Source organism: Alexandromys fortis, unplaced genomic scaffold, assembly GCF_014885135.2.
Source record: "Alexandromys fortis isolate MF-2015 unplaced genomic scaffold, M_Fortis_MF-2015_v1.1 scaffold_144, whole genome shotgun sequence".
NCBI lineage: Eukaryota > Metazoa > Chordata > Mammalia > Rodentia > Cricetidae > Alexandromys > Alexandromys fortis.
In genome coordinates, this window is record NW_026068021.1 from 3,245,271 (window position 1) to 3,271,076 (window position 25,806).

Here is a 25,806-nt window from a genome sequence, read left to right on the forward strand (position 1 = left end):
CTGTTTTCCCATTTGTCAACAGGCTGTTTCCTCCACTTCTGCACCGGGATGCTAGGAGGCACCTGGTAGTACAGGCCTGCCATCCCAGCCAGCTCCAGAGGCTGAGTCAGGAGGACGACAAGTCCAACAGTTAGTTCAAGACCAGCCTGGGAAAGTTGGACTCTATCAATCTTTTTTTTTTTTTTTAATCTTTTTCTTAAAACTGTGGTGGGTTTGGGCTGGAGAGATCAGTCAGTGGTTAAGAGCATTTGTTGCTCTTCCAGAGAACCTGGGGCTTAATTTCCAGCACCCACGGCAGCACAACTAGCTCTAACTCCAGTTCCAGAGGAGCCGGGGCCTCTTCCAGCCTCCTGGGGACCCAGACACACAAGTGGTACAGATGCATGTGCATGCCAAAGTCCATACATGTAAAATAGTATTAAAAGTTAAAAAGGAAAAGAAAGAAAATCCTGGCTGTGGATGCAGCCCAGATGCTGGCATGCTTGCCTGGCATGCAGGAAGCCCCCACACTGCAGAAACCAGGAATGGTGTAAGTCAGACAGGCTTGTGACCCCAGCACTAAAGGTGGTGGAAGCAGGGCAATCTCAAACTCAACTCAAGGTCAGCCTTGATTATACAATAAGCTAGAGACCAGCCTGAGCTACAGAGGTCCCCGTCTCAAGGAAAAAAAAAAAGAAAGAAAGAAAGAAAAGAAAAGAAAAGAAAACTCCGATGCCTTTGCTGAGAGTCCTGGCTGGAGGCCAAGGTTCGAGCACCCGGCCTTTATTCTCCCAGTCCCAGGAAGGAGGGGGCGTGGTTTTCTATGGGCGTGGCTTTCCCGGGGCATGGGTGTGGCCTGAGCAAACTGGGGCGGGGAGGCCAGAACAGAGGCGCCTGTGTGGAGCTCGGGGTTTGAGAGACGGGCCTCTAGGGGGCGTGGCCATTTGGGGGCGGCCCCTAATAGGCGGGGCCTTCAAGGGGGCGGGGCTGGCGGCCTCGCAGGCGGCTTCAGTGTGGGGCGCCGGTCGCGTTCTCTTCTTCCAACCGGGCTGGTTGGTGGTCAGCGGGTCCGGTCCTCGTCCGCGCCTCGGGCCCGAACGGGGCCTGTGGCCAGCTCCTCGAGCCGCCATCCCGGCCCGCCGCCCACATGGCGGCCATCAAGGCCCTACAGGAGTGGTGCCGGCAACAGTGCGAGGGCTACCGGGACGTGAGCATCACCAACATGACCACCTCGTTCCGCGATGGCCTGGCCTTCTGTGCTATCCTGCATCGACACCGGCCTGACCTTATGTGAGTGCTCTTTGACCCCTCAGTCGGGCTCTGAGGTGCCGCTGCAAACGGGAAACTGAGGCCACGCCTGCCCTGGGATCTGGGTCAGAGTTTGCAGACACACCCCTCTCCGATGGGTCACCCGGGGCAGGATAGAGTACTGCAGGCACAGGCCACTCGGTGGTCCCCAATGCTGCTGCAGTCAAGTGGCCTCTGTGCAGGCCACCAAGTGCAGCTGGGCCAGGGGCCAGGACGTGGGCTGTCCAGCCGGCTTAGTCAGTGGTGACTCAGGGCAGCGTCCTCCTTCCCCGGCTCCCTGAGAAAGGGCAATGGGGCAGCTCCTGGGAACCTTCTGAGACCCTGTACTGTCCTGAGGTTTGACCCCAAGATCAGGGTCATTTAAGGCATCTAGTGGAAATACTACCTCTTGCCCTGCTTGTCCAGGCATCTTTAGGCAAACATTCAAAGAGGGAAGTCCAAGTCTTTTAGCATCCTAGGGTTATGGAGGGGGGGGGGGCCGGCCACGAAACGACAATGGAGGAGACTGCATCACTCTCCCTGGAAGTTGCAGGAGCTGGCAGGGGATGGAGTCTAAAGCCCTTACCGAAAAAGAGGCTTTGGCGTAGGACTTTGGGAAGTAAGCTGGCTCGGTTTTGCTGAGAGACCTTGGCCCACGGCTGAATCTGTTCTGTCGGTAATTCACTTAGCAAACGCTTTGGCAGACTGTTAGAGATCTAACTTAGGCCGGTGGCCAGAGTCCTGGAATGGGACAAGATCACCTGTAGCCCATGCTCTTCTGAGAAAAACTTTGTACTGAGATATGGTAGCTGGAGTCGGGGCGGCTGGCCTGGGAGTGTTTCTCAGGGAGGGCTTGAGGCTACGTGAGGCTCTAGGCAGCTTCTGTGGAGCCAGCCTTATTCAGGTTTCTTGCTGTGCAGACAGGGAAATTGAGGCTCAGAAAAAAAAAAAACCAACAAATGAACAAACAAACAAAAACTCTTCTTCAGGTTACACAGCATGGCAAACAGAGCCAGGTCTGGTACCATCCGGCTTCCTTGTGCCAAGTCTTGCTCTGCTCGGGAAGTGGGAATCTTGAGCAAGAAGTAGTATTCTGCCCCATGGTTGTGAAATATGCTGTTCCCCCCACCCCCGCCCTAAGCTGCTTGGGGAGGCCCCGTGGCCTCAATCACCCTCAGGGAGGTGGGTGGTATGAGTTCAGTAGGTCATCAGTGATATGGCAAGCGAAGAAAGCCTTGATGGATATTGGGCCAGGGATGTGGACCTTGGAAGATGGCCTTAGCGCACGGGGATGTGGGTAGCTGGGTCTCTCTGGGTAGTGCAGGGGGAGGCTGGGTGATGATCTGGAGCAGGGAGCCTAGATGAGAACCATGGGACAGAATTTCAGATGGAGGAGATGATGGCGTTGGTTTCGGCTGGCCTAGCAGCCTCAGTTGGTAACTAGACGGGGACAGGACCTTTGCAGATACAGAGTTTCTATCTGCTCTGAGGCAGGGGGTTTATGAGCTCCGGCCTGACACATAGTACCCACCGACCAGGAGGGGTGTATACACAGCGGTGTACTTTGTGCTTGCCTGTGTACTTGTGTGTACACATATGCCAGCACCAGCAAGTGCCAAATATTTGCTCATTTGACTGACAGTTACTAAGTGCCTGCTGTATACTGTGTAAGATTGCCTCAGCCCCCAATGTGCAGGGAACAACTTCCTGGTCTCAGAGACAGAAGCTCAAGGTGATGACAGGGAACCAAGAGACTGACAGGAAGGAGGCTGGAGGAAGAGGCGCCTGCTGAGTTCCACTCTGGGTGGCTTATCTCACACCCTGCTGACTTCCTTGATGCCTGTTCCAGTTGAACTGAGAACTCGAGGTGATGGGGGGGGGGTGTCTCTTAGTTAACGCTGTGTGGAAGCTGGAAGCGGCTTGTCTCCACGTCGCTGGAGTCCCACAGTGCCGCTGGAGCTCGGTAGATGCAGTAGGAGCTTGGGAGGGATCTCTGTGGATTTGGAAGGAGTTTGGAGGTGACAGAACTCTTCAGAGATGGAGACATGAGCTAAGGGACACCCTGGAGTTCCCAGAAGCTGGGAGAGATAAGAAAGACCCTCCTGTGGAATGAGTGTGACCATGAGGCACCTTGACCCTGGATACCTGGCCTTTGGGGATTGGAGGACACATATTCCTTGGTGTGGACATCTGTAATAGCAGCGGTGGGAAAGGAATGCGGCTTTCAGCAGAATTGCAGTGGTTGGCCCAATTCTAAAGCAGTGGTTCTCAACCTGTGGGTCTCGAACCCCCTGCGGGTGGAACACTGCTTTCCCAGGTCATACATATCAGACATCCTTCATATCAGATTACAATTTATAACAGTAGCAACATTACAGTTATGAAGTAACAACGAAAACAGTTGTATGGTTGGGGGTCATGACAACATGAGGAGCTGTATTAAAGGGTGGCAGCATCAGGAAAGTTGAGAACCGTTCTTCTAAAGCATGGCTCAGTGCAGGAGGAAGGACTGCCACCTGCATCTAAGCCTTAAACCCCCCCAGTGTTGTGTCTGGCCCAGAGTTGGGCTTGCCACCAAGTCTGAGGACATGCCTTGGATCTGTGGGACTCACCCACGTGATGGAAGGAGAGAGGTGACTCTCAGAAACTGTCGATTCACCTGCACGTGTGCAGGGCTTCATGCGTGTTCTCCTCCAAATAAATAAATGCTGTTTTTAAAAAAAGCCCCGGCCTGTGTCCTGCCATGCTCTGGTGCAGGTGGTGGGTGGGGTGGGGGTGGGGGTGTCTCACTGCAAAGTTGGGTGACTACCAGGAGGGGAAGAAAAGTGTGATGGACCACAGGTACAGAGGGGCTGTCCTCTCTGAGGAGCCCTGAGGTCAGATCTTGGCAGGGATGGGGGGACACAGGTCCCAGCACCCCAGTACTCTAGTTCACTTTTCCTTCCCCCCAAGACCCTCTGGCAGCAGGAAGGTGGACATCCTGTCTCCTTGTCCCTAGCTTTGCCACCAGGAAGTCCTTCCCTTTGTCTGTTCCTCCTGCCTGCTGAGTGTGCTTCCTGTGGCCCTTGGTGGAGCACAGCTGTGAGGGAGCCAGCCTGGGCATGGAGCCAGCCAGGTGGGGCCAGGCTGCAGGCAGTGAGTTCACGTGTGCTGTGTCCCTGACGTCCCTGACCCTCCCACATTGCGAGGCCCACAGGACTGAGGAAACAGGCTTTCCAGTGAATCCACCTGGGCCAGCTCCCTGCCTCAGACCACGTGTTCCTCCCTGCTCCGCCTCAGAGCTTGGGTTTTCCACAGAATTTAAGAGTGCCTGTTCGCAAGGACATTTCCGCTATGAAACCACAACACAGCGGCCAGGTGAGAGCTGGGAAACCACCTAGCACAGCAGCCCAGCCCACTCTAGTCAGCAGCCCTGCCCCAAGTAGGGAGCCGTGGTGGGGCCTGCTTCCCTTTGGACCTTTCCAGGAGCCGCCAAACGGTTCTAGCTAGGCCATGGGGGCAGAGGCATAGTATTCTGTTGGTCTGAGCCAAAAGGTAAGGGAGGTTGCTTCGGGGAAGCTCCCCTCTGGCAGGAGAGCCCTGTGGGACCCCGAGATTGAACTCAGGTTGTCAGACATGTATAATGGAAGAGCTTTTACCCGATTAACTGTCTTGCTAACCTGTCTCTCTCTCTTTTTGTCTTTTTCTTTTTTTTGAGACGGAGTCTCATTATATAGCCCTGCAGGCTGGGAACTCACTATGTAGATCAGGCTTGCCTTAAACTTACAGAGATCTTTCTGCTTTTGTCTCCCAAGAGCTGGGATTAAGGTGTGTGTTACCAAGTCTGGTGCCTTTTTCTTTTGTTGAAATGGGGGGGGGGTGTTCCTTATTTTGTCCAGGTTGGCCTTGAACTCACTATGTTGCCAAGGATGACCTTGAGCCCCCCCCCCATCCTCCTGCCTCCGTGGGATTACAGATTGTGCCATGATGCACAATTTTTGCAGTGCTGGGGATGATCAGAACCCAGAGCTTCATGCGCACTCTAAGCAAGCCACATCCCCAGCCCCAATGGCGCTGTTCTGTTGTTTATTTGGAGACAAGGTTTTGAACTTGAATTTGGAGACAGGCTGGTCTAGAACTCACTGCATAGCCCAGATTGGCTCAGATTTGGTCCAGTTCTCCTGCTTTTGCCAGTGAGCTCTGGGATTATAGGTATGCACCACCATGGATGCTATAAAGACAGAGTTCTGTGGAAACTTCCTGCTCTTGATCATTGGTGGAATGACCTGAAGGTCCTCAAGGTCCTTGCAGCTCTGGAAGCTAAAGTCAAGGCCACCGCTAGAAGCAGCAGGTGGCCGAGGCAGCCTTTGTATGGGTCCCTTGTGGGAGGGGTGCCTCTGACTCTTGTCTAGACTGCAGACTGTCCTGCTGAAGGTCAGGGGTTTCCCAGGGTGTGCTCTATCCCAAAGCACCCCTGGCCAGAGCTGAGAGTGGACCGGGAGGCAAAGCCAGCTTCCTTCCCTCCCACACAGGCTCGGCCAGCGGGAAGCTGCTTGGGTATAGAGGCCTTCTGTTCTCCAGCCTGAGGCTGGCTGCCCAGACCCTGCCACTGCCTCTGGCTGAAACTGTCCAGGACTATGGGAGGGGGCTGCTGTCCTCCCAGGGGACAACCCAGCCTCATGCTGGCCTTCCAGAGGCCTGTTCCCTGTGCCCGATTCCCAGACTCCTAGGGGGCTGGTCTCCCGCTTGGTCCCCTTGGTTCTACTCTCACCCTCAATCCCTCTCTCTACTTTGGAGCTGCACCCCCCTCTCTTGCTGTCTCTTCTCTCTGCCTTCTTGTCAGTGAGATTAACTCCAGATGTGCTGGATTTGTCTAGCGATAACACTGAGCTGGGAATTCCCCTCCTAGCCTGGTACCTACCCCTGCATAGCTGAGTTTTTTTTTTCAGGAAATACAAGAATGCGAAGTCAGCCACGTGGGAATTTAGAAGGGGGGGGGACTATTCCCAAGAGCCCCCCAGAGGTGTTGGGGGGGCTGGAGGCTGGCTTCCTCCACAGCTAAAGCACACATGGCTGGGAGAGAGGGCCATTGTGTTCCGTGGACGGGTGGTGGCCTGGTTGTTCAGGCCCCAGACTATTCGGCCATCCACACACTGGCGAGTGACTCTTTACCCCTTGATTTGTTCAGTTCCTGATGAAACAAAATACAGCAGGGAGTGGGGAGGTGAGGGCCCAGTTTGCTCCCCAGTGCCCCTGTGATCATGGTGTGATAACCAGGGATAGTGGTGTGCCCTTGTAATCCCAGTGTGGGGAGGCGGAGACAGGAGACTGCCAGAACTTGCTGCTTTGCCAGCCTGTTCTAACGGGCAAGCTCCAGGCCCCAGTGAGAGACCCTGACTCAGAAAATGGGATGGATGGCTTCCTAGGTCGATGTCTGGCCTCCATATGTGTTCACACATTCGTGCACCCGCATGACCCACCCCCTGCACACACAAACACACACGAAATAAAGGAAAGAAGGAAAACAGAAGAAAGGGGAAGAGAATGCCAGGATCTTCCTTAAGATGTCTCAGACAGAGGAATCTAATATACATGGGCCGCACACCTCTGGTCCCAGCTCCAAGAGGCTAAAGAAGGAGGATCCAGGTTGGTTTGGGTGGTGGAGTAAGTTCCAAGCCAGTCTGGACTGTGGGCTCAGGGAGACACTGTCTCAGTGAGTGTGGTAGAGACCAGCAATGTGTGTGTGAGGCCCTAGGGTTGATCCCCGCCCCCCCCCCCCCCCCCCGTACTGGAGAGATAAGTGAAGTTGGAGGGCAGGGCCGTTCTTCAGAGGCTGTGGAGAGAAGCCTTACTTATCTCTGCTGGCGTGTGTACAGCCTGCTGTGGTCCGTCACCGTCCTCACGCCTTCCCTTCTCTGTGTGCGTCTCTGTTTAAGTTTTCCCTCAGCATAGGGACACAGGTATCTCTGGTCAGGCTATCCCAATGACACCATGTTTATTTGATCACATCTGTGATGACCCTGTCTCTAAGTCCGGTTATACTGGGAAATTCTGGGGTACTGTGAGTGCGTGTGCCCCTCCACGTGTGCCCCTGCACAGGCATGCATGCATGTGTGTGTGTGTTATATGTGTGTGCTTCAGTGCATGTATGGGATATTATTATTTCTTGGATGTTTACCACATTATTTTTATTTTTTAAAAAAAGATTTTTAAATGTTATTTTATGTATATGAATATTTTGAATACATATATGTCTGTGTACCACGTGCCTGCCTGGTGCCCGTGGAGGTCAGAAGAATATTTCGGGTCCCCTGGAACTGGAGTTGCAGAACACTGTAAGCCATTATGTAGGTGCTGAGAACTGAATTGGCCCTTTGGAAGAGCAGCAAGTACTTTCAACCACTGAGCCATCGCTGCAGCTCCACCTTGTTATTTGTTTGTTTGTTTATTTATTTATTTATTTATTTATTTATTTATTTATTTAATGTATTTGCGTGACCTGTCTTCAAGGACACCAGAAGATGGGATCAGATCCCGTATAGATGGTTGTGAGCATGTGGTTACTGGGAATTGAACTCAGTACCTCCTGAACAGCCAGTACCCTTAACCGCTGAGCCATTTCTTCAGTACCCCACCACCACCACCACCTTGTTTTTTGAGACAGACTTGCTCACTGGCCTGGAGCTCACCAGATAAGCTAGACTGGCTGACCAGAAGGCCTAGAAAGCTTCCTGTCTCTCTACCTGCCCAGCACCGGAGCTACAAGTTTGCACCACCACGCCTGGCTTTCTGCGTGGGTTCTGGGGATTGAACTCAGGTCCTCTTGGCGGCACACAGGCAGACGTGGCACTAGATGAACTGAGAGTTCTACATTCAGATCCACAGGCAACCGGAAGAGAGACAATGGACCTGGCTTGAGCGTTTGAAACCCCAAAGCCTCCCCTCGGTGACACACTTCCTCCAACACGGCCACACCTACTCCAACAAGGTCATAATTCCTAATCCCTGCCAAGCAGCACCACCCCCTAAGGACCAAGCATCCAAATATATGAGCCTATGGGTTCCATTCCTATTCAAACCACCAGCCTATGGGTTCCATTCCTATTCAAACCACCAACGATTTATTTGGTTTCTTACACTTTCAGTTCACACTGTGTGGTTGAGGGAGGTCAATGCAGGAACCTGGAGGCGGGAACTGGAGCAGAAACCACGGAGGAATGCAGCCAACTGGCTTGCTCCCATGGCTTACTTGGCCTACTTTTTTATAGCACCCAGGATCACCTGCTCAAGGTGTGTGTGGACGTGCACAGCCCACAATGGGATTTGCCCTACCACGTCAGTCATTAATCAAGAAAACATCCCACCGGGGGCTGGAGAGATGGCTCAGAGGTTAAGAATACTGACTGCTTTTCCAAAGGTCCTGAGTTCAATTCCCAGCAACCACATGGTGGTTCACAACCATCTATAATGAGATATGGTGCCCTCTTCTGGCATGCGAGCATACATGGAAGGGATGTTGTATACATAATAAATAAATCTTTAAAAAAAAAAAAAAGAAAAGAAAACGTCTCACCGACTTGCCTCCAGGTAATCTGATGGAAGCTTTGTCTCAGTTGAGTTCCCTCTTCCCAAATGACCCTTGCCTGTGTCAAGTTGACATCCTAACTAACTAGTGCAGCCACCTAGGGAGCTCAGCCTAGGCTATCCGAGACACGGCCTCAGACACTGGCTCTGACTGTAAGCACTCAGTTTGGAATGTGATGCTGGATCCATGCTGCGTCCTGGATGCTTTCTGGATGGTCAGCCCTTACTTGGTGATCTCTGTCAGGACTCCAGGGCATGACTCACACCTGTAATCCTAGCACTTGGGAGGAAGAGGCAGCAGGATCGGGAGTTCAGGGTTATCCTTGGCCACAGAGTGAATCTGAGCCCATCCTGGGCTATGTGAGGGCCTCTCAAGAATGAGTAAAAGAAGGTGGAGAGATGGTTCATCAGTTAAAAAAAACATTGGCTGCTCAGCCAGAGGTTCGGTTCCCAGTACCCACGTGGCAGCTAACAACTGTTTAATTACTCCAGTTCCAGAGGATCCAAGGCCTTCTTCTGGTCTCTGTGGACGCAGCACATACACGGTCCACAGACATATGTGCAGGCAAAACACCCATCCACGTAAGATAAAGATATGGCCGGGCAGTGATGGCTCACGCCTTTAATCCCAGCACCTAGGATCTTTGTGAGTTGGAGGCCAACCTGGTCTACACAGTGAATTCCAGGACAGCCAGGGCTGCTACCCAGAGAAACCGTGTCAGGGAAAGCAAAACAAAAACCAAAACCAATAGATAAATAAATCTTTAAAGCAAACATAAATGAAGCTACAACGAAACTCCAGGGCCAGAGAGATGGCTTAGTGGGTAAAGATGCTTTCTACACAGACCTGGTGGCCTGAGTTTGATCCCCAGCAACCACAGACAAATGAAGGAGCGAACCAATTCCATAAAGCTTCCTTCTGATGTCTAGACATATGAAGCAGACATATCACCCTCCGCGTCATGTGTACACACAATCATAATGACAAAGAATTCGAAGGTAGTTCTGATGGACCGCCTTGTTGGCTAGCTCAGGTGACAGCAACTGAGGGACAGAACTGCTACCTGCTGTACCCCATGCCAGCCGGGGACATGAGCTCAGGGAAGGGAAAAGCAAAGGCATATACATGTCCACCTGGGACCTCAGTGTCCTCAGGCAACCCCTGTCAGTGTGTCGGGCAGAGGAAGGGAACAGCTTGGGTTGAGGTGCAGAAGCTGGGCCTGGTGTCAGCAGGATGTGGTGACTTAGGGACTAGTCAGGGTGCTTCCATTCAGTCATGGAAACCTTTGGGCCCAGGGAAGCAGTTTGTACTTGGTCCTGAGCGTCAGCTAGAAATGAATGTTTAGTCTCAGTCTCTGTCCCATGCCCCTTCTCAGAGTGTGGCTCCACTGTTGGGGCATGGAAGGCTTTGGAGTACCTGGAACTGTGGGCTAGATGACAAAATAGAGCTGCAGGGAGGCGCTGGGCCCCCTGGGTGTTCAGAGGCGAAAGTAGGAGGCTGGCAGCTCGCCTCTTCCGGCTCTGTTTGGAAACAAAACACAGCTTGTTGTCCGGCCTCTGAGCAGTAGCCATTTAGGTCAGTGACCCTGGGCGCTGGAGGAGAACTTGTGCTTTTAAAGGGGTGGGGGATGGGAGGGACCAGTGTGGCTGGAGGACTCTGGCTTGTCGGGTGCTGGACACTCCACATGCCCAGCCTTGGGCAGTCTAGAAACACCTGGCATCTGGCGATAGGCTCAGGTGGATGGTGCTCACATAGGTGCATGGAGGCCACCCAGACTTTGGGGGCCTGGAACCCGCCCTTCCCCGCTCCTGTCATCTGTTGGCTCACCTCTCACTGTGCGGGTGGTCTTGGCATCTGGGATGCGTTATCGGAGCTGCCGAGAGTTTCCTGAAGGGGCTGGGTAGCTGGCAGCTGGCTGGCTGGACTGAAAACTGAAGGGGGAAGTTTTTTAAGGAGGGAAGGGACACACTGCAGCCCCCCTCCCTCCCACACACCGTATGGCAAGACTGACTGGTCTCATTTCACTTGGTCTATAAAATGGGCTTGCAGCCCAGGCTTCTCCTGATGTAGACTGGGCAAGGCTTGACTTCTGCAGACAGACTGGCTTCAGAGCTAGGCTATCCCAGTTGAGGTGGCTATAGGCACCCAGAACCTTCCCGCTTTGTTGTTGAGACAGCCTGTGTACTGGGGACATGGCTGTCACATCTGATCAAGTGGTGTCCTGAACAAGACTCAAATTTGGGACTGGGATGGAGCCCAGTGGTAAGAGGTGTTTTAGCATGGGTAAAGGCCTACTCTGTCCCCAAGATATCAGGGAAGGAAGGAAGGGAGGGAGAGGAGAGGGAGGAAGGAGAAAGGAGAGAAGTGGGGGGAAGGGACTGAGGAGATAGTTCAGTTGGTAAAGCATTTGCTGTGCGTGCGTGAGGCCCTGAGTTCGAGGCCCGGAACCCATGGGAAAAGGCAGGTGTTGTGGCACGCATCTGTAATCTCAGGGCTGGGGCAGTGGTGGTTGGAGACAGGAGGATCTCCGGAGTCCCCAGCCCTCCTAACTGAATCCGTGAGCTCCAGGTTCCCTGAGAGACCCTCAAAAAGTAAGGTGGAGAGTGATTGAGGAAGACACGTGACATCGACCTCTGGCCTCCACATACGCCTGCACACACACATACATACTATACTATACATACACATACATACTATAGCACAGTATACTGACACACTTTCCTAGCGTGTGTGAGGCCCTAACTTCAATTTCCAGCACCTGGAAAAGAAAAAAAAAAGAAAAAGAAAAAAAGTTTTAGGCTTGGGATGGCAAAATGAGTTAATGGGTAAAGGAGTTTGCTGCCAAGTCTGATGACTTGAGGTCAGTTAGGATCCTCATGGTGGAAGAAGGGAACTGACTCTGTCCTACACACACACACACACACACACACACACACACACACACACACACACGGCACACCCATGCCCACGCACAAGCACACTGGCTAAATAAACAAAATGTAATAAATATTTTAAATAGAAAAATAAGACTAGGGAAAAGAAAGAGAATTCTGTCTCTTTCAGAAACTTTGCTGTCCTCACAGGCTGGGAAACTGGGGTCCCAAGGGAAGTGGCCTGCCCGAGGCAGACGCTAAGAAACAGGACACAGTGTTTGGTCAGAGACCCTTCCTCTGTGCCAGGAAGCTTCTGGAACAATTTAGGTCACTCAAGTGGCTGCAGCTGCCTCCTGGGACCCACAGACAGCAAGTGGGTAGATGGGCAGTTGTCGGTCTTTAACCAGTTTGCCCAGGGTGCCAGCAGGCTCTGGCTGACCTCTCTTGGCAACATGGGGCTGGGCAAGGCAACTTGCAGGTGATCCGGGGTGTGTCATGTGGGGTGTGTCAAGGACATGTTGTGGCATGCAGATGGAGTCTGGGGCCCACTGGGTACCTGGGCGGGTGGGTGGCTCCCTTGGCTTCTCCAAGAAAGCTCTACTGTCCAGGCTGCTTGGGTACTTCCTAGGACCCCGTGGTCACTTATGAACGAATTTCTGACGCCCCAGGACTAGGTGAAGCCTCTGGTGAATGAAAGGTGGAGGGGTTGGCCCTGCCTCCTGCTGAGTGACTTGCATGTGCCCCCAAGCCTCTCTGCCTTCAGAATGTTTCAGCCCACAAGACCTGTGAGCATTGGGGGAAGTATGTTTATGAGTGGGTCAGAACAGCGCCTCCTGCAGGAGGCACCATAAAATTGTAAGTGATAACCAGATTGCTATATGGGCAGTCACTTGCTAACCCTGTGGCATTCCATCCCTCTATGTTGGCTTTGTCCTCTGCCTTAGGGCCTCTCATGTTCACCATCTTGTCCTTTCTCCATTGGGGAGGGACCTCCTCTGAGCTGTCTCAGCTGGACCGCCCTGGGCTGGTGTTGACTGTATCTCTCTGGATTTGGGTCCTGTTGCTTCTGATGGGGCCAGGAGTGGCAAGCAAGGGCTCAAGCTCCTCAATGGGGCTGGAGGCGAGGGCTGATCTGGGGGTCCACTGTGGGTCACCAGTACCCAGATGTTAGGGGAGATCCAATCTGTCTATTTCCAGCTGCCCAGACCCAAAATTATCACTCAAAAACTATACTATTTAAATCACTGCTTGGCCAATCATTTAAGCGTATTGCTAGCTAGCTCTTATATCTTTGGTTAACTTATTTCTACTATTTTATATTTTACCACGAGGCTCGTGGCCTATGGGCAAGGTTCTGACTGGCGACTCACATCTTTCTCCTCTGGTGGCTCCATGGCTTTTCCTTGCCTCTGCCTTCTTTCTCCCAGCATTCAGTTTAGTTCTCCCCCACCCCCTGCCTAGCTCTACTCTGCTAAGACACTGGCTGAAACAGATTCTTTATTCATTAACCAACAAAAGCAACACATATACAGAAGGACTTCCCACACCATCCAGATGATAGGAGGTGGTGTGGTGACATCGTTGTGATCAGAGCAGGTCACAAGCCAGACCCGGTACCAGCCTGGCTCAAGACCTGTTTAATTCACAGCCCTGCCCTTAGCCTCAGTTTCCTCATTTGGGCAAGATAGCTGCCGAGGCCCCACTTCTTTCTTAGAGTTGAGTGACTTTGGACATAAATGCTTTGTTTTGTTGAGATAAGGTTTCCCTACCTAGACCTGCCTGTCCTGGTACTTGCCACGTAGACCAGGCAAGCCTTGAACTCACAGAGATCCACCTGCCTCTGCCTTCTGAGTGCGCAGATAAAAGGCGTGCGTCATCACACTTGGTTTGACATAAGTGTTCTTATCTTCCAGAAACTTCAATGCCCTCCGGAAGGAAAACATTTACGAGAACAACAAGCTGGTGAGTTGGCAAGCTGATGCCCTCTGCCCTGTCCTCTAAGCCCTCTGCCTCGAACTCCCAGCTCTTGTTTTGTTCTGTTTTATCGTTTTTCAAGACAGGGTTTCTCTGTGTAATCGTTCTGGCTGTCTTGGAATTCGCTCTGTAGATCAGGCTGGCCTTGAACTCACTGAGATCTGCCTGCCTCTGCCTCTCAAGTGCTGGGGTTAAAGGCATGGGCCATCACCTCCCAACCCAGCTCTTTTCTGAAGGGCCATTGCACCTCAGTGGAGCAAACCTTCCACTAGGCTATCCAGGGGTCCCATTCTGGGAATTTGGCCTCCCCACGACTTCTCAGCCAGTCCCAAACTGGTCAGTCTGTGTTCTGAGAGCAACTTTTGATCTTGGATCCTAGGACCCCATGGACCCCTCTCTTCCTCACTGGAACAGTGAGTCCCCAGGGAGTAGCAGCCAATCTCCTTCCCTGTGGATGACCTTGCCGATCCACCCAGGGCAGAGCAAGGCCCGTGGAAGCTGTGGAAGGGGGGGTTCTGATGGTCCTGAGGGTGGGCAGGACCACCTTCCTGGCTCCTTGATTCCAGACCTGCTCTGTACACCCATTGTGAGACCCTTCCTTCCCTGTGCCATCTTAAGTCTCCCTGCTACAAGATATGCCCCACTATCCCTTGGACTGATACATATGTGTTCTTGCTCTGAGCCAAGCAGGATCTTCATGGGCCCCAATACTGGTCTTTGATGCCGATGCATGGGAAGTGGGGACAGGGGACCTCAAGAGCAAGCTGTCTAGCCAGACAAGCCCAGATGGCTAACTTTGGATTCCAAATGAGAGACTCTGAACCAGTACATAAGGTGAAGAGTCACCCAGGAGGACCTTACATGTGCCCACCTGGCCTCTACATGTGTGGGCACATAGTACACACATACTGCATGACACGTACACGCACACACATTTGAACATGTGTGCACATACCCCCCCCTCTAAGCATATTAAAGAACATAAGGTAGAGAGCAATTTTGGGAGACATCTGACCATGCGCTCTGGCTGCCATAGGCATGCACGCATGCACACAGGGACACACATATGCACACACGCCAAGGAGAGTTCGCTCAGTGTTGGCCGCATTGCAGTACACTGCTCTAATTGCACTGGGCGTGAGATGGGAGGTGAGGCTGGCGTCCATGGATACCTTGTTGGCAGGTCCGTGGATGGTTTCAGGAAGTCATCCTGGGTGGAGTAAAGGTTCTGGGGCTACAGAGTGCTGGACAAGACACGTAGTTGAGGAGCCAGGGTGGGGTGGCGTCCTGAGGCAGATGCAGGGAATGGTGGAGAAAGGATTCTGGGCTTCTCTCCAAGCCAGTGAAAGTGGACCCCTGGGAAGCATGGACCTGGAGGCTCTCCTTCTCCAGACTCTGCAGGAGAAAGGAGTGTCTGCTGAGGTCACACGGGAGGTACACATGGCCTTCAGTGGAAGTGGCCAGATCCTGAGCCTGTTCTGTGGCTCAGAGGAGATCGGAGGATTGGTATGAACGTGGCATGGGACTCTAAGGAACTGCACACGTGCGAGCAGTCTAGGACCCCAGCTTGGCATCCACATGGAAGCCACACAGGCATCTGGAAGAGAAGCCTCAGTGAAGGGATCTACAAGAGAGCCCTGTGAGTCATCAGGGGCCGGATGAGGACACCAGTGACCTCTGCCCTGGGCTAAATGGAGCTGGTGAAGTTTTACATTTTTTAGATTTTTTATGTATTTTGTTTTGCAGTACTGAGACTTAAACCTAGGGCATACATACTCTACCACTGAGCCACACCCCAGCCCTCACTGGGGGATTCTAGGCAAGGGCTCTACCACTGAGCCACACCCCGAGTGCCAGCATGGGCCCTGGACTTGTAATCCTCCTGCCTCAGCCTCCTGAGTAGCTACGACAACAGGATTGTACCACCCAGCCTAGAATCCCCTAGTGAGGGGCTGGGGCACGGCCTAGCAAGTTGGAGGCCCTAGGTTCAATTCATAGCACCTGCCCCGCGCCCCCATTCAACTTAGCCTTCTGGGTCTGGTCTCCTGAGGAACTTGTGTTGGGATGTTGGTACTTTGAACCTTTTTACAAATAGACACACTGAGCCTGGGAGGTCACTCAGGCAGGGGTCTTTGGACTTGTAGCCTAGGCTTCTCTCTCATCTGGGCTGGAGGCTCAGTCATACTTCTTTCTGCTGTGTGCCCTGCTGATTTAAACCTCTCTCCAGGCCTTCCAAGTGGCTGAAGAACAGCTGGGCATCCCAGCCCTTCTGGACGCTGAGGACATGGTGGCCTTGAAGGTTCCAGACCGGCTGAGCATCCTCACCTACGTGTCACAGTATTACAACTACTTCCACGGCCGGTCCCCAAGTGAGTCCCTGTCCAGGAGGGCCCTCCCGTGCCAGCGACATGGCCAAGACTGCCGAGGCTGTCAGAACCACCAGCCCAGGCTGCAGTCTCCCCCTTTGGGCTCCATGCCCACCCTCAGTTCTCACGCCACAGCACTGGGCCCAAGGGTTGGTAGTGATGCAGGAAGGGTACCTTTCTGAGACTGCTCATGTGGGTCCTCGTAGCTGTATCTGTTACCAAGGAGACCAGAGGCCTTTGTGCAAGTATAGAGTGAGGCCCCTGGGCTCCCTTGTTCCCCAGCCTAGTCCTGCTGAGGGACATTTAGCAAGGCTTGTGCCTTCCCTATGCTCCTGTATGACTCCTGTCCTCGTCTTTCTACTCTCTTTGCCCATCTTGACCCCCAAGGTCTTAGACAGCTGCTGGAATCATTCAGCAGACCCTGCTTGACTGTGACCGTGGACGCTGTATGTCCCGGGCAGGGGTAGGCAGGGCAGGGTGCACAGGCCGGGTCTTCGCCCAGATCTGTGAGTGGGGAGCTCTTTGGCTTCCCTCACCACATTCCTCTTAGAAATCTCCGGAATCCCCCTGGGCCGAGGGCCAGCCTGGAATGGTGGTTTGGAAACAGAAAAGTCCCTTTCCATGACCCTACTTGGGGTTGTCGGCTGGGAGACGGGGGTGAGGGCCAGGTCAGGGTTTGCTGGAAAGAATGTGCCCTGGGGCTGTCCTTTCCCAGCTCTGCACCCCGCCAGCTGTCCTAGGAGGCCCAGGCCTTTCACTGTGGGCACAAGGACCTCTCAGAGGGTACAAGTTCTGGGTGGGACCCTCCTGACCTGTTTCCTGTGTCTCATGCCAGTTGGGGGCATGGCTGGTGTGAAGAGACCCTCATCCGACTCGACTGAAGAATGTCCTGGAAAGAAGGTCCTGCCCTCACCTGCCAAGGTGCCCTCACCAGCTCCAGCCCAGAGGTCACCACTGTCTCCAGCTAGGACAAACCCCGTGGTTCGGAGGAATGAGAGTGGCTCAGAGAGGCCATCTCCAAAGGCTGTAAGCATATCTTGGTTGAGTGGGCATTATAGGGCTAAGTATATCCCAAACACAGACCTCTGTGGGATTTTCTCTTAGGGTACAGTACCCCTTCCCATGCTTTGTATCCAGTGTACCTACTGAGGTGGCTCTGCTCAATGTGGCCAAGAGTTGTAATTCCCATAATACAGATGGGTAAACTGAGCCACAGGAGGCCATCCAGGTGGGATGGAGCTGGAGGAAGGGACACTGGGTTGGACCTTGGCCAGCCCTGCAGTGCTAAATCTGAGTGCCCCCTGCTGTCCATTAGTGGTTACTGCAGCTTCCATGAATGCAGAGCAAGGCAGGCCTGGATGCCCGGGGGTTGGCCTGATCTCAGAGCCTGGTGGGGTAGCAGAAGGTACTAGATTTGTCTTTAGCCCCACATTGGGTCCCCAGGATCTCCGAAATCAGTCTCCTGCTCCCGACAGGGCCAGTGCGGAGGTCCCGAGTGTGCAGTCATGCCCATGCTGTGGCTAGCGGCTCCCCAGGGTCTCAGCTCTCCAGTCCATCAAGTGGGATCTGTTGGCCACCTCTGGGCTGAGGTGGGAGTCTGGAGATGTCAGCTGCCCCTCAGCAGCCCCTGACACTTCCCTGCAGGCTCTGGGAACTGCAGGCAGTTCCGTCAGCAGCATCTGTGGGATCTGTGGCAAACACGTTCACCTCGTGCAGCGGCACCTGGCTGATGGGCGGCTCTACCACCGAAGCTGCTTCAGGTATGATTTTCCAAACACCGCATGTCTGGGTCCTGGCATCTGTCTTCCACTGGGGACAGTACCTATATCCTCCTTTAATGTTGGCGTTGTCCTTTAGACACACTGACTCAATCTCCCTTGTTGTCTCAACCCTTTGTGTTGGTTTTTATTTATTTATTTTTACACTGTGATCCTTAGTAACCTCCTTTTTTTTTTTTTTTTTGAACTACAAAGCTACTTTTAATACTTTGGGGTGTACCCCACAGGAATAAAAACACTGGGAAGGGGTAACCCCCTCACTCCCAGGAGTGGCCCAGGGGTAGATAGGCTACCTGAGGGGAAGGAAGCACAAAAGGAACCTGCTGCAGACTCAGGGCAAAGGGAATGCCGTCGGTGCTGGGACCTGTGAGCACTACAGGAAGAAACTCGAGCATGGTGGGACTGGCTCCAGGCACACAGGCGTAGGGCAAGAGGGTTGGACACGAAGACACAAAGCTACTTGGGTTCCTCCTCCTTCTCGTTTGCCTTTTTCTGCTTCTGCTGCATGATCTCCGAGTCCCTCTGCTTGTGGGTGGCAGCAGAAAGCCAATCATCTCGGCGCTTTCCGTTAACTGAGTCGCTCTGCTTCTTCATGTTCTTCTGGTGGGCGAGCTCTTGCTGGTTACTGTGGGTCATGGAGACAGCAGCAGCTCCGACCTACCTCCGTTGCGTCCCCTTGTTCTGGCCGACAGTAACCTCCTTCTTGCCTCCCCGAAGCTTCCAGATTTGGGAGACAAGGAATGAATCTCATGTCCATCTTCTTCAAGCTTGGGGGGACTCCTGAAAGTGGGACACACTCTGTGGTCTTTATGTATGCATCTGCTGACACCTTCTGTGGTGTCCACACCCCTGACCAGTGTGCCAGTGGACACTGCAGCTCACAGTGATGGAAGTCACTCATGAGCAGTTGTCGCATGAACCGTGATGGCATGCGTGGATACAGGAGTGTGGCGGCGGGTGCTTTTGGGAGGATGAAACGGATGAGCAAGGGATGCATGAGGGATTGAGCAAGGGGTCGGAATCGATCTCAGTGGCTTCCTCCCACAGGTGTAAGCAGTGTTCCAACACACTGCACTCAGGGGCCTACCGTGCCACAGGAGAGCCGGGCGTCTTTGTCTGTACCCATCACAGCCAAGAAGTCACCTCTGGGAGCCCCAAGTTGTCAAAACTGGCCTCCAGACAGCCAGGGGCTGTTGCTGCAGACACTAGGCCAACCAATGCCTCACGGAAAGTTCAGGAGGCAAATGGACCAGGAGAGGGGACACCACTGAGGACCAAGGCAGCAGCCTGGGAGCCCTCTGTAGGCAACACAACTGCCAAAGGTTTTGTCCAGACTGAACTTAACCGGCCAGCCACCTCCTGTGTTCAAGTGGGGAGCCCTGCAGGGCCCAGGCTGTCCACGAGCCCAGTGGCCACTACTTCTGTGACTAGCAAAGCCATCACCCATGTGACTAATAGCTCCCCGGCAGGCTGGTCATCACCTGCCAAGAGCAGCAGCACAGCGACCATCGACTCCCGTCCCCTTGTGCACCCAAGTACTCTGAACTCTCACCCGTCTGTGCCCCAAGGCCAGGCAACTTCCAAAGGTGTTAAGACTCCGCTCAACTTGAGCACAGCATCTCCAAACACAGCGGCCACCCCAGCCTGGACCTCAGCCGCCTCTAGGACTCAGCAAGCCCGAGAGAAATTTTTCCAGAATCCTGCTCCAGCCCCATCTAACAACAGTCCTGCCAGCAGGGTCCCCCCTGTGGTGAATGCCCCCAATGGCAGGGTCCCCTTTGTGGTGAATACATCCACCAGCAAGACCACCACTGTAGTAAATGCCCCCATCAACAAGGGCCCCACTGTGGTGAATGTCCCTGCCAGCAAGGTCTCTGCTGCTGTGGATACCCCTGCCCAGGAGAGCAGCCGTGAGCAAGCACTAAGTGTACTTAGGAAGGCCCTACCGGGGCTGACAGGAGCTGGTACACAGACGTCAGGCAGGTAGGTGGGAGAGATGTGGGGTATGGCTGTAACCTGCCCACCAGGACATGGAGAAGTTCTGTCTCTCCATGACTGTGTGGCCTTAGCTACCTTATCTGGGAAGTGGAGGTGGGGGACGGGAGAGAAGCAGGAATGCAGGGTGTGGTGGGCTTACAGGCATTGCTGGTTACAGGTGGCCCACACTAGACTGGTATTCCAGGACCTTTATGCTTGTCTTGTGGACAGGAAGAGGGGTGTTAAAATGGAAGTCACACTGCCTGGTTCCATGCGTTGGATGACTTGTGTGTGTGGAGCTGGGTTCTGAGCATCCCTTTGTGCCTGGTACCTATAGTGTCTTCCACTAGACACTGACCATATGATGCAAGTAGGGGGAGGGGCGGTAGTCATCCCTCACAGGACAGCTTCAGTGGCAGAAGCATATCCTGTGGTAGGCCACACGCCCCACCAGGGCTGCAGAGGAGAGAATCCTTTTACCCCACCATCTACAGGTTCCTGGCAACTCTTGGTTGGTAGCAGCCTTCCTCCATCTCTGATTCCATTATATATGGACTCCACTATCCTCTGTCTTTCCTTTTTTTCTTCTGAAGAGAGATGGAGATGGAATTGAGGGTATCCCACATGTGAGGCAGGTGCTCTACCACTGAGCCACGCCCCAGCCCCTCACTGGGGGATTCTAGGCAGGTGCTCTACCACTGAGCCACGCCCCAGCCCCTCCCTGGGGGATTCTAGGCAGGTGCTCTACCACTGAGCCACACACCCCAGGTCCTTTTTATGTATGTATTATGTATGATGTATGTATGTATGATGGGGAAGAGTGCATATGTCACAATGTCTGTGTGGGGGTCAGAAACCAAATTTCTGGAGTCCGTTTTTCCCTCCACCTTTATGTGGGTACTGGGAGCTGAATTTGGGCTGCCAGGCTTCCATGGCAAGCACTTTCATCCATTGAGCCATCTTACCAGCCCAGTCCTTGTGTTTCTGAGACAAGGTCTCATGTATCCCAGCTGACCTTCAACTCCAAGTCCCCTTGCCTTAGCGTCTCCAGTGCTGAGATTACAGGTGTGCATCCCCACACTTACGCCGTCTGTCTCTTAGAAGGTTAGTGGTTTTGAATGGGGGCCACTGTCCTCTAGTGTGACTGAATTATAATGTGGTCACGTTTACTGCACCTCCCCGCCCCCTTTTTAAAGACAAGAGTTCTCTGTGTAGCCCTGGCTGTCCTGAAACTCCTTCTGTAGACCAGGCTGGATTCAAACTCACAGATTTGCCTGTCTCTTCCTCCTGAGTGCTGGGATTAAAGCTGTGTGCCACCACCACTCAGCACCTTCCCCCACTTTAAAAATAAGATCACACATCAAGTTCCCTAGTAGTTCTGAGTTTTAATGTACCCATTCAACCCATTACAGCTGTTTAGTGAGTCAAGAGGTTCTACCCTGGGTTGGTCCTTGATTTCAGGGTGGGATATTCTTGGCTCATAACTGCCGGAACCTACCCCCATTTGGTACCCAGAGGCTCCTGGGCTGGTGCTGGGGTCAGGAGGGTTATACACTGCAGCCTCTGGGCCGTGATAAGCACCTCTGTCTTGGCCCTGCAGAATAGGCTTGGCAGAGCTTGGAGTGGTGCCACGTGTTGCCTGGGCTCTGTGTACCTGCATGTGAGCTGCCTAAGGGAACGTAGGTAACCCAAAGCCACACAGCTCAGGTGGAGGCTGGTGCCTGGCTGGACCGTCCATCCTATGAGTAACTTAATACTTATCTGGGCAAGTGCAGGCCAGCCTGTGGCTCCAGCCAGGCCCTCCTTGGTCCTTCAGCTTTGCACCCATGCATGGTATATCTGGGGGACATTTTAATCCCAGTGGACACCAGATTTAATAGCATAAAAGAGCTACCAGTGCATGTAAGTGCCATAAGTAGATGCCACGGGCCATCTGGCCTGGGGTAGATTGTCCTCAGTTCATTGGGGTCACTCAGGAGGGGTGTGACTCATGGATTCGCCTACACCTGATACCCATTTTCTTCTCCACAGGTCCTCCCAAGCCACTTCCTCCATCCCAATGTCTCTTCCCAAGAATGAAGTACCCCCAAAAGTTCCCTCACCCAAGCTATCACATTCAACCACTCCCCGGCCCCCCGCTTTGAAGATGGAGCCTACCGTCCCCCTGAGTGTGGGCAATACCTCATGGGCATCTGTATCACTCCAGACTGGCAACAAGAGCCTAGGTATATCTCCAGGGGTTGGTAAGACCAGTGCCGGCTCCAGGCCACAAGCAGAAGCGGCAATACCGAAGGGTAAGAGTTCCTGCTAAGGGATGGGGAGGGGTGGAGAGGTGCAGGGCTCTGGGGTGGCCACTCCCCAAGTATTGCTATATTCCCAGGCTGCCTTTCTCTTTGAAGGCTGTTCTAGGTGTCTGCTGTTCTGTGGCTTAGCTCTCAGAACCCCATAGTCCTCTATGGACCTTCATCTGCTGCGTCTCTGTGGCTGTGGCCAGTGTTCCCAGGGTCTTACCATGATCATCGTCCTGTGTTGCCTTTTGTCCTTGGCTGTGCCTGTGGGGTGCAGAAGGAGGCCCTGTCCACCTTCACAATGGCTCTGCCTAGGACTGGGGTCCTGCTGTCCCCCAGGAACACTTCCCAGACCCTCTGGGTCTACATAGCTCTGCCCTTTCTGTGGGTGCTTGGGGAAGTAGGGTTCAGGATGTACCACAGAGTTGTCTTTTCTGTAGCTTTCCCTTTGACTGAGCTCCCCATTGAATCCACTGCTAGGCGTGAGCCAAGAGAGACTCTGAAGAGGGAGCCGTGCCCATTCATTGCTCATCATGTCACCCCCATAGAGAAGGGGAACAGGGTTTCCCTTCCTTGTCAACACCCATTTGACAGATTGGAAATTGAGGCCTAGAAAGGGGCAGTGATTCCCTCAGGGTACACAGCACAGCAGCAAGGCTGGAAGCCCTGCCTCCGTCCTGCATGCTGGGCTGGCTCTGGGCTGTCAAAAGGAACAGATGACAATGGCCAACTTGTCTCAGCCTGTCTCATCTGCTTGATCTGTTTCCTACACTTAGGTCCGGGTTCCACCTCTCAGGAAGGCCAGGAGGAGGGGCCAGAAGGATGGAGAGCCCGCCTGAAGCCTGTGGATAAGAAAAGCTCTGCCGGGAGGTGAGCGGAGGTGGCTGCTCACTAGCGGGGGGGGGGGGGGGGGGGGGGGGGGGGGGGGGGGGGGGGGGGGGGGGGGGGGGAGGGGGGAGGGCACACGGGGCACACCCCTGCCTGTGGGTCTGCAGTATGAGCTGAGCCTGCACACAGTAGGTGCCTAATGAAGTATGTGCGCGAGCATGGCGGTGCACATCCAGGAACTGGTGTGAGCAGAAGGCACACACACACCTGGACTTTTCAGTATCCACAGAAAAAGTTGGCTCACACCAGCTTGAGTGTCCCGGAACTCTTCACCTGCCAGGTGATGGGGACAGAGTGACAGAGACGCCTCATCCCAGTGGGATGACTTAAGGGAAGTGGTGAACTCAGAGCAGCAGGTGTGCCATGCCAGGCAACTCCCATGAGCCTGGCTTGGGGCGGGTGTCCGTCCATTTGGTCTCTGCAAGCCAGAGGCACCCTCCCCGTCCCACATGGAGCATGTGGAGGCCCACAGCCCTGTGTCCTGGGCAGGCCCTGGAATTAGAGGCCAGGATGATACAGGCCTGGCCAGGTGGCTTCCTTTCAGACCATGTGGACCTTGGACATAGGCATATGGCTCTTGAGACACTCCTGGGTGTCCCCGTCTGGGCTGGGACTCACCTTATCTTCCACCTAGGACTTTGGAGCCAAAGGAAGTACCTGTCCAGGCAGAGCCGAGGGCAGGGGATACTCCCAGCAAAGTCTCCAGCAGCTCTAGCCCCAGCGCTCACATCTTCTTGACTCCTGTTCAGAACAAGAGGACACCGTGCCCGGCTGGTTCCGGGCCCAGCCCTGCAGGTAATGCCTGTGGGAACTCAGGTGTGTCCTTGTGTGTCGGGGGTACATGCTCTTGCTCTGTCTGTGGTCAGGCAGAGGCCCTGCTCAGCCAGAGGGGCTACTTATGTATGTGCATGTGTGTTCCTGGATGGGTTTAATGTACACTTATGTATTCAGGCACAACATATGTATATACATGTGGTCTTATATGAACATGTATATGGGGGATGAGCTTACATGCATGTTCAGAAACAGAATTTATGTATGCACACATATTTGGACATGGGGTATCAACATGTACATGCATGCTTAGATATAAGAGATATGTGTGACTATGTGTGTTCACACATGGGGTAAGTGTGAATACATGTTCATGCATGGTTTGCATGTGTACTAGGCATGTTTAGGTACAGTCCGTGTGCTCATGTGTGTTCAGGCATGGAACTGTACGTGTGCAAAGCATGGCCTATACATGTGTACATGTGTGTGTACGTGCATGGGATGTATGTGTGTGAGGCGTGTTCAGGCATAGTCTGAATATATATGTATGTTTTGTTAGGCACATGCATGTTTAGGTGTGCCTGTGAATCTATATGGTGTTGGACCAAGTTTGCTCTTAGCACAGTTGAGCCCTTTGTGGGCCACTTCCCAGGTCACATTCTGTGATGTCAATAGCCTTGTGGGTCTCTCGGATGCTGCTTCCCTGAGTGGATGTGGCCGGTTTGGGCAGGACAGGGGCCCTACCTTGGGAGGTGCATGGACTGCAACCCTGGCTGCTCTGGGACAGAGTAGGAGCTTAGAGCCCTGGTTCCCCTCAGTGTCAGGGCTCTGGCCAGTGGGTCTCACACATCTTTGCCCCCCACCTTTGTTCCAGCAGCCCCTTCTCCTTCTCTGTCACACCGTAAGAAACTAGCTGTCCCTTCCAGCCTTGATGTTTCTGCTGATTGGCTCCAGCCAGAGCTCAAGAAACAGGAAGCTCAGGCCAGGAACAGGAAGGAGGAGAAAATGTCCACCTGGGGGACAAGAGGTCAGTCCCAGTGATGCCATCCGGTTTGGAAGATAGTAAAGGGGGCAATGCCTGCTGGGCCTCATGGCCTAGAATAGATGGGTCTGGTCATGCCCATGCCAGTCCAGGTTCTGTTGGGCTTGGTGCCCTGAGACTGAGGGCCTCAGTCATCTGTCTGTTTTCTAGAGCGGTCTGCAGTCCTGGACAGTACACATGGTGAGACTGTGACCTCCCCAGTCAGGGTAAGTACACAGGGCACTAGGGGGTGACTCAGCTTTGGTCCTATGCTTGTGCTCATGCTCCATTTTCCCTCCAGCTGCACCCCGACTATATCCCCCAGGAGGAGCTGCACAGGCAGCTGCAGGAGATTGAGAATCAGCTCGACGCCCTGGAGCTCAGGGGTGTAGAGCTGGAGAAGCGGCTGCGGGCAGCCGAGGGAGGTGAGCAGCTTGGGATATGCCTCTACCAGTGAACAATGCTGCAAAACTGACCACGCACCCACTGGTGGCTGATGGCCACACTCTATACGCTTTCCATGCCCCTAAACGATTGTCCACACCTCTGCTGGCTTTCCACACTCCCAGTGGCTGACCACATCTCCGAGGGCTGACCACATGCTATAGCTGGCCATGCCCATGAGCTGGCCCTACCCCAACTGGCAGGCCATGTTCCTATAGGCTGGTTATACCTACACTGGATGGCCATGGCCACGCTGGTTGGCCACACTGGTTGGCCACCCCTTACTGGTTGCAGATTGACCATGCCCCTTACTGGTACAGGCTGGCTCCACCCATGCTAGTTGCGGACTGGCCCTCCTGAGTACCTCTGGCTAGCTTCCCCCGTCCCAGGTCTGCGCTTCTGCACCAGAGGGGGGGGGGTATCAGGCACGCTGTGGCCTCTCTGCCCCAACTGTGTTTCTTCACAGATGCTGCGGAGGACAGCCTCATGGTGGACTGGTTCCGACTTATTCACGAGAAGCAGCTGCTGCTGAGGCTTGAATCAGAACTCATGTACAAGTGAGACCCCTGAGCCTTGCAGCGCCCTGCCCGGGA

General features: G+C 53.7%; 2 protein-coding genes across 5 annotated transcripts in view; one reads left to right on the forward strand and one right to left on the reverse strand.

Annotated features, from left to right (window-relative positions):
* The first annotated feature begins 971 nt into the window (after positions 1 to 971).
* The window catches only part of Micall2 (MICAL like 2), a 28,731-nt gene continuing 3,896 nt past the window's right edge, over positions 972 to 25,806 (forward strand). Inside the window, exons 1-13 of one of the 4 annotated variants that reach the window (XM_050163131.1) lie at positions 972 to 1,269; positions 13,617 to 13,665; positions 15,905 to 16,046; positions 16,879 to 17,069; positions 17,688 to 17,803; positions 18,869 to 19,804; positions 21,830 to 22,092; positions 22,863 to 22,956; positions 23,609 to 23,769; positions 24,623 to 24,775; positions 24,941 to 24,996; positions 25,071 to 25,194; positions 25,680 to 25,770. In XM_050163131.1, the coding sequence (XP_050019088.1) occupies positions 1,127 to 1,269; positions 13,617 to 13,665; positions 15,905 to 16,046; positions 16,879 to 17,069; positions 17,688 to 17,803; positions 18,869 to 19,804; positions 21,830 to 22,092; positions 22,863 to 22,956; positions 23,609 to 23,769; positions 24,623 to 24,775; positions 24,941 to 24,996; positions 25,071 to 25,194; positions 25,680 to 25,770 (2,519 nt within the window). In that variant the 5' untranslated portion in view covers positions 972 to 1,126. Of the gene's footprint in view, positions 1,270 to 4,522; positions 4,624 to 13,616; positions 13,666 to 15,904; positions 16,047 to 16,878; positions 17,070 to 17,687; positions 17,804 to 18,868; positions 19,805 to 21,829; positions 22,093 to 22,862; positions 22,957 to 23,608; positions 23,770 to 24,622; positions 24,776 to 24,940; positions 24,997 to 25,070; positions 25,195 to 25,679; positions 25,771 to 25,806 lie in introns of those variants that run through there. The other 3 variants (XM_050163133.1, XM_050163134.1, XM_050163135.1) reach the window with 3 other exon arrangements.
* LOC126514328 (small EDRK-rich factor 2-like) lies at positions 18,150 to 18,833 on the reverse strand. Its single transcript, XM_050163173.1, has one exon. The coding sequence runs from the start codon at positions 18,455 to 18,457 to the stop codon at positions 18,278 to 18,280; it is 180 nt and encodes a 59-aa protein (XP_050019130.1). The 5' UTR covers positions 18,458 to 18,833; the 3' UTR covers positions 18,150 to 18,277.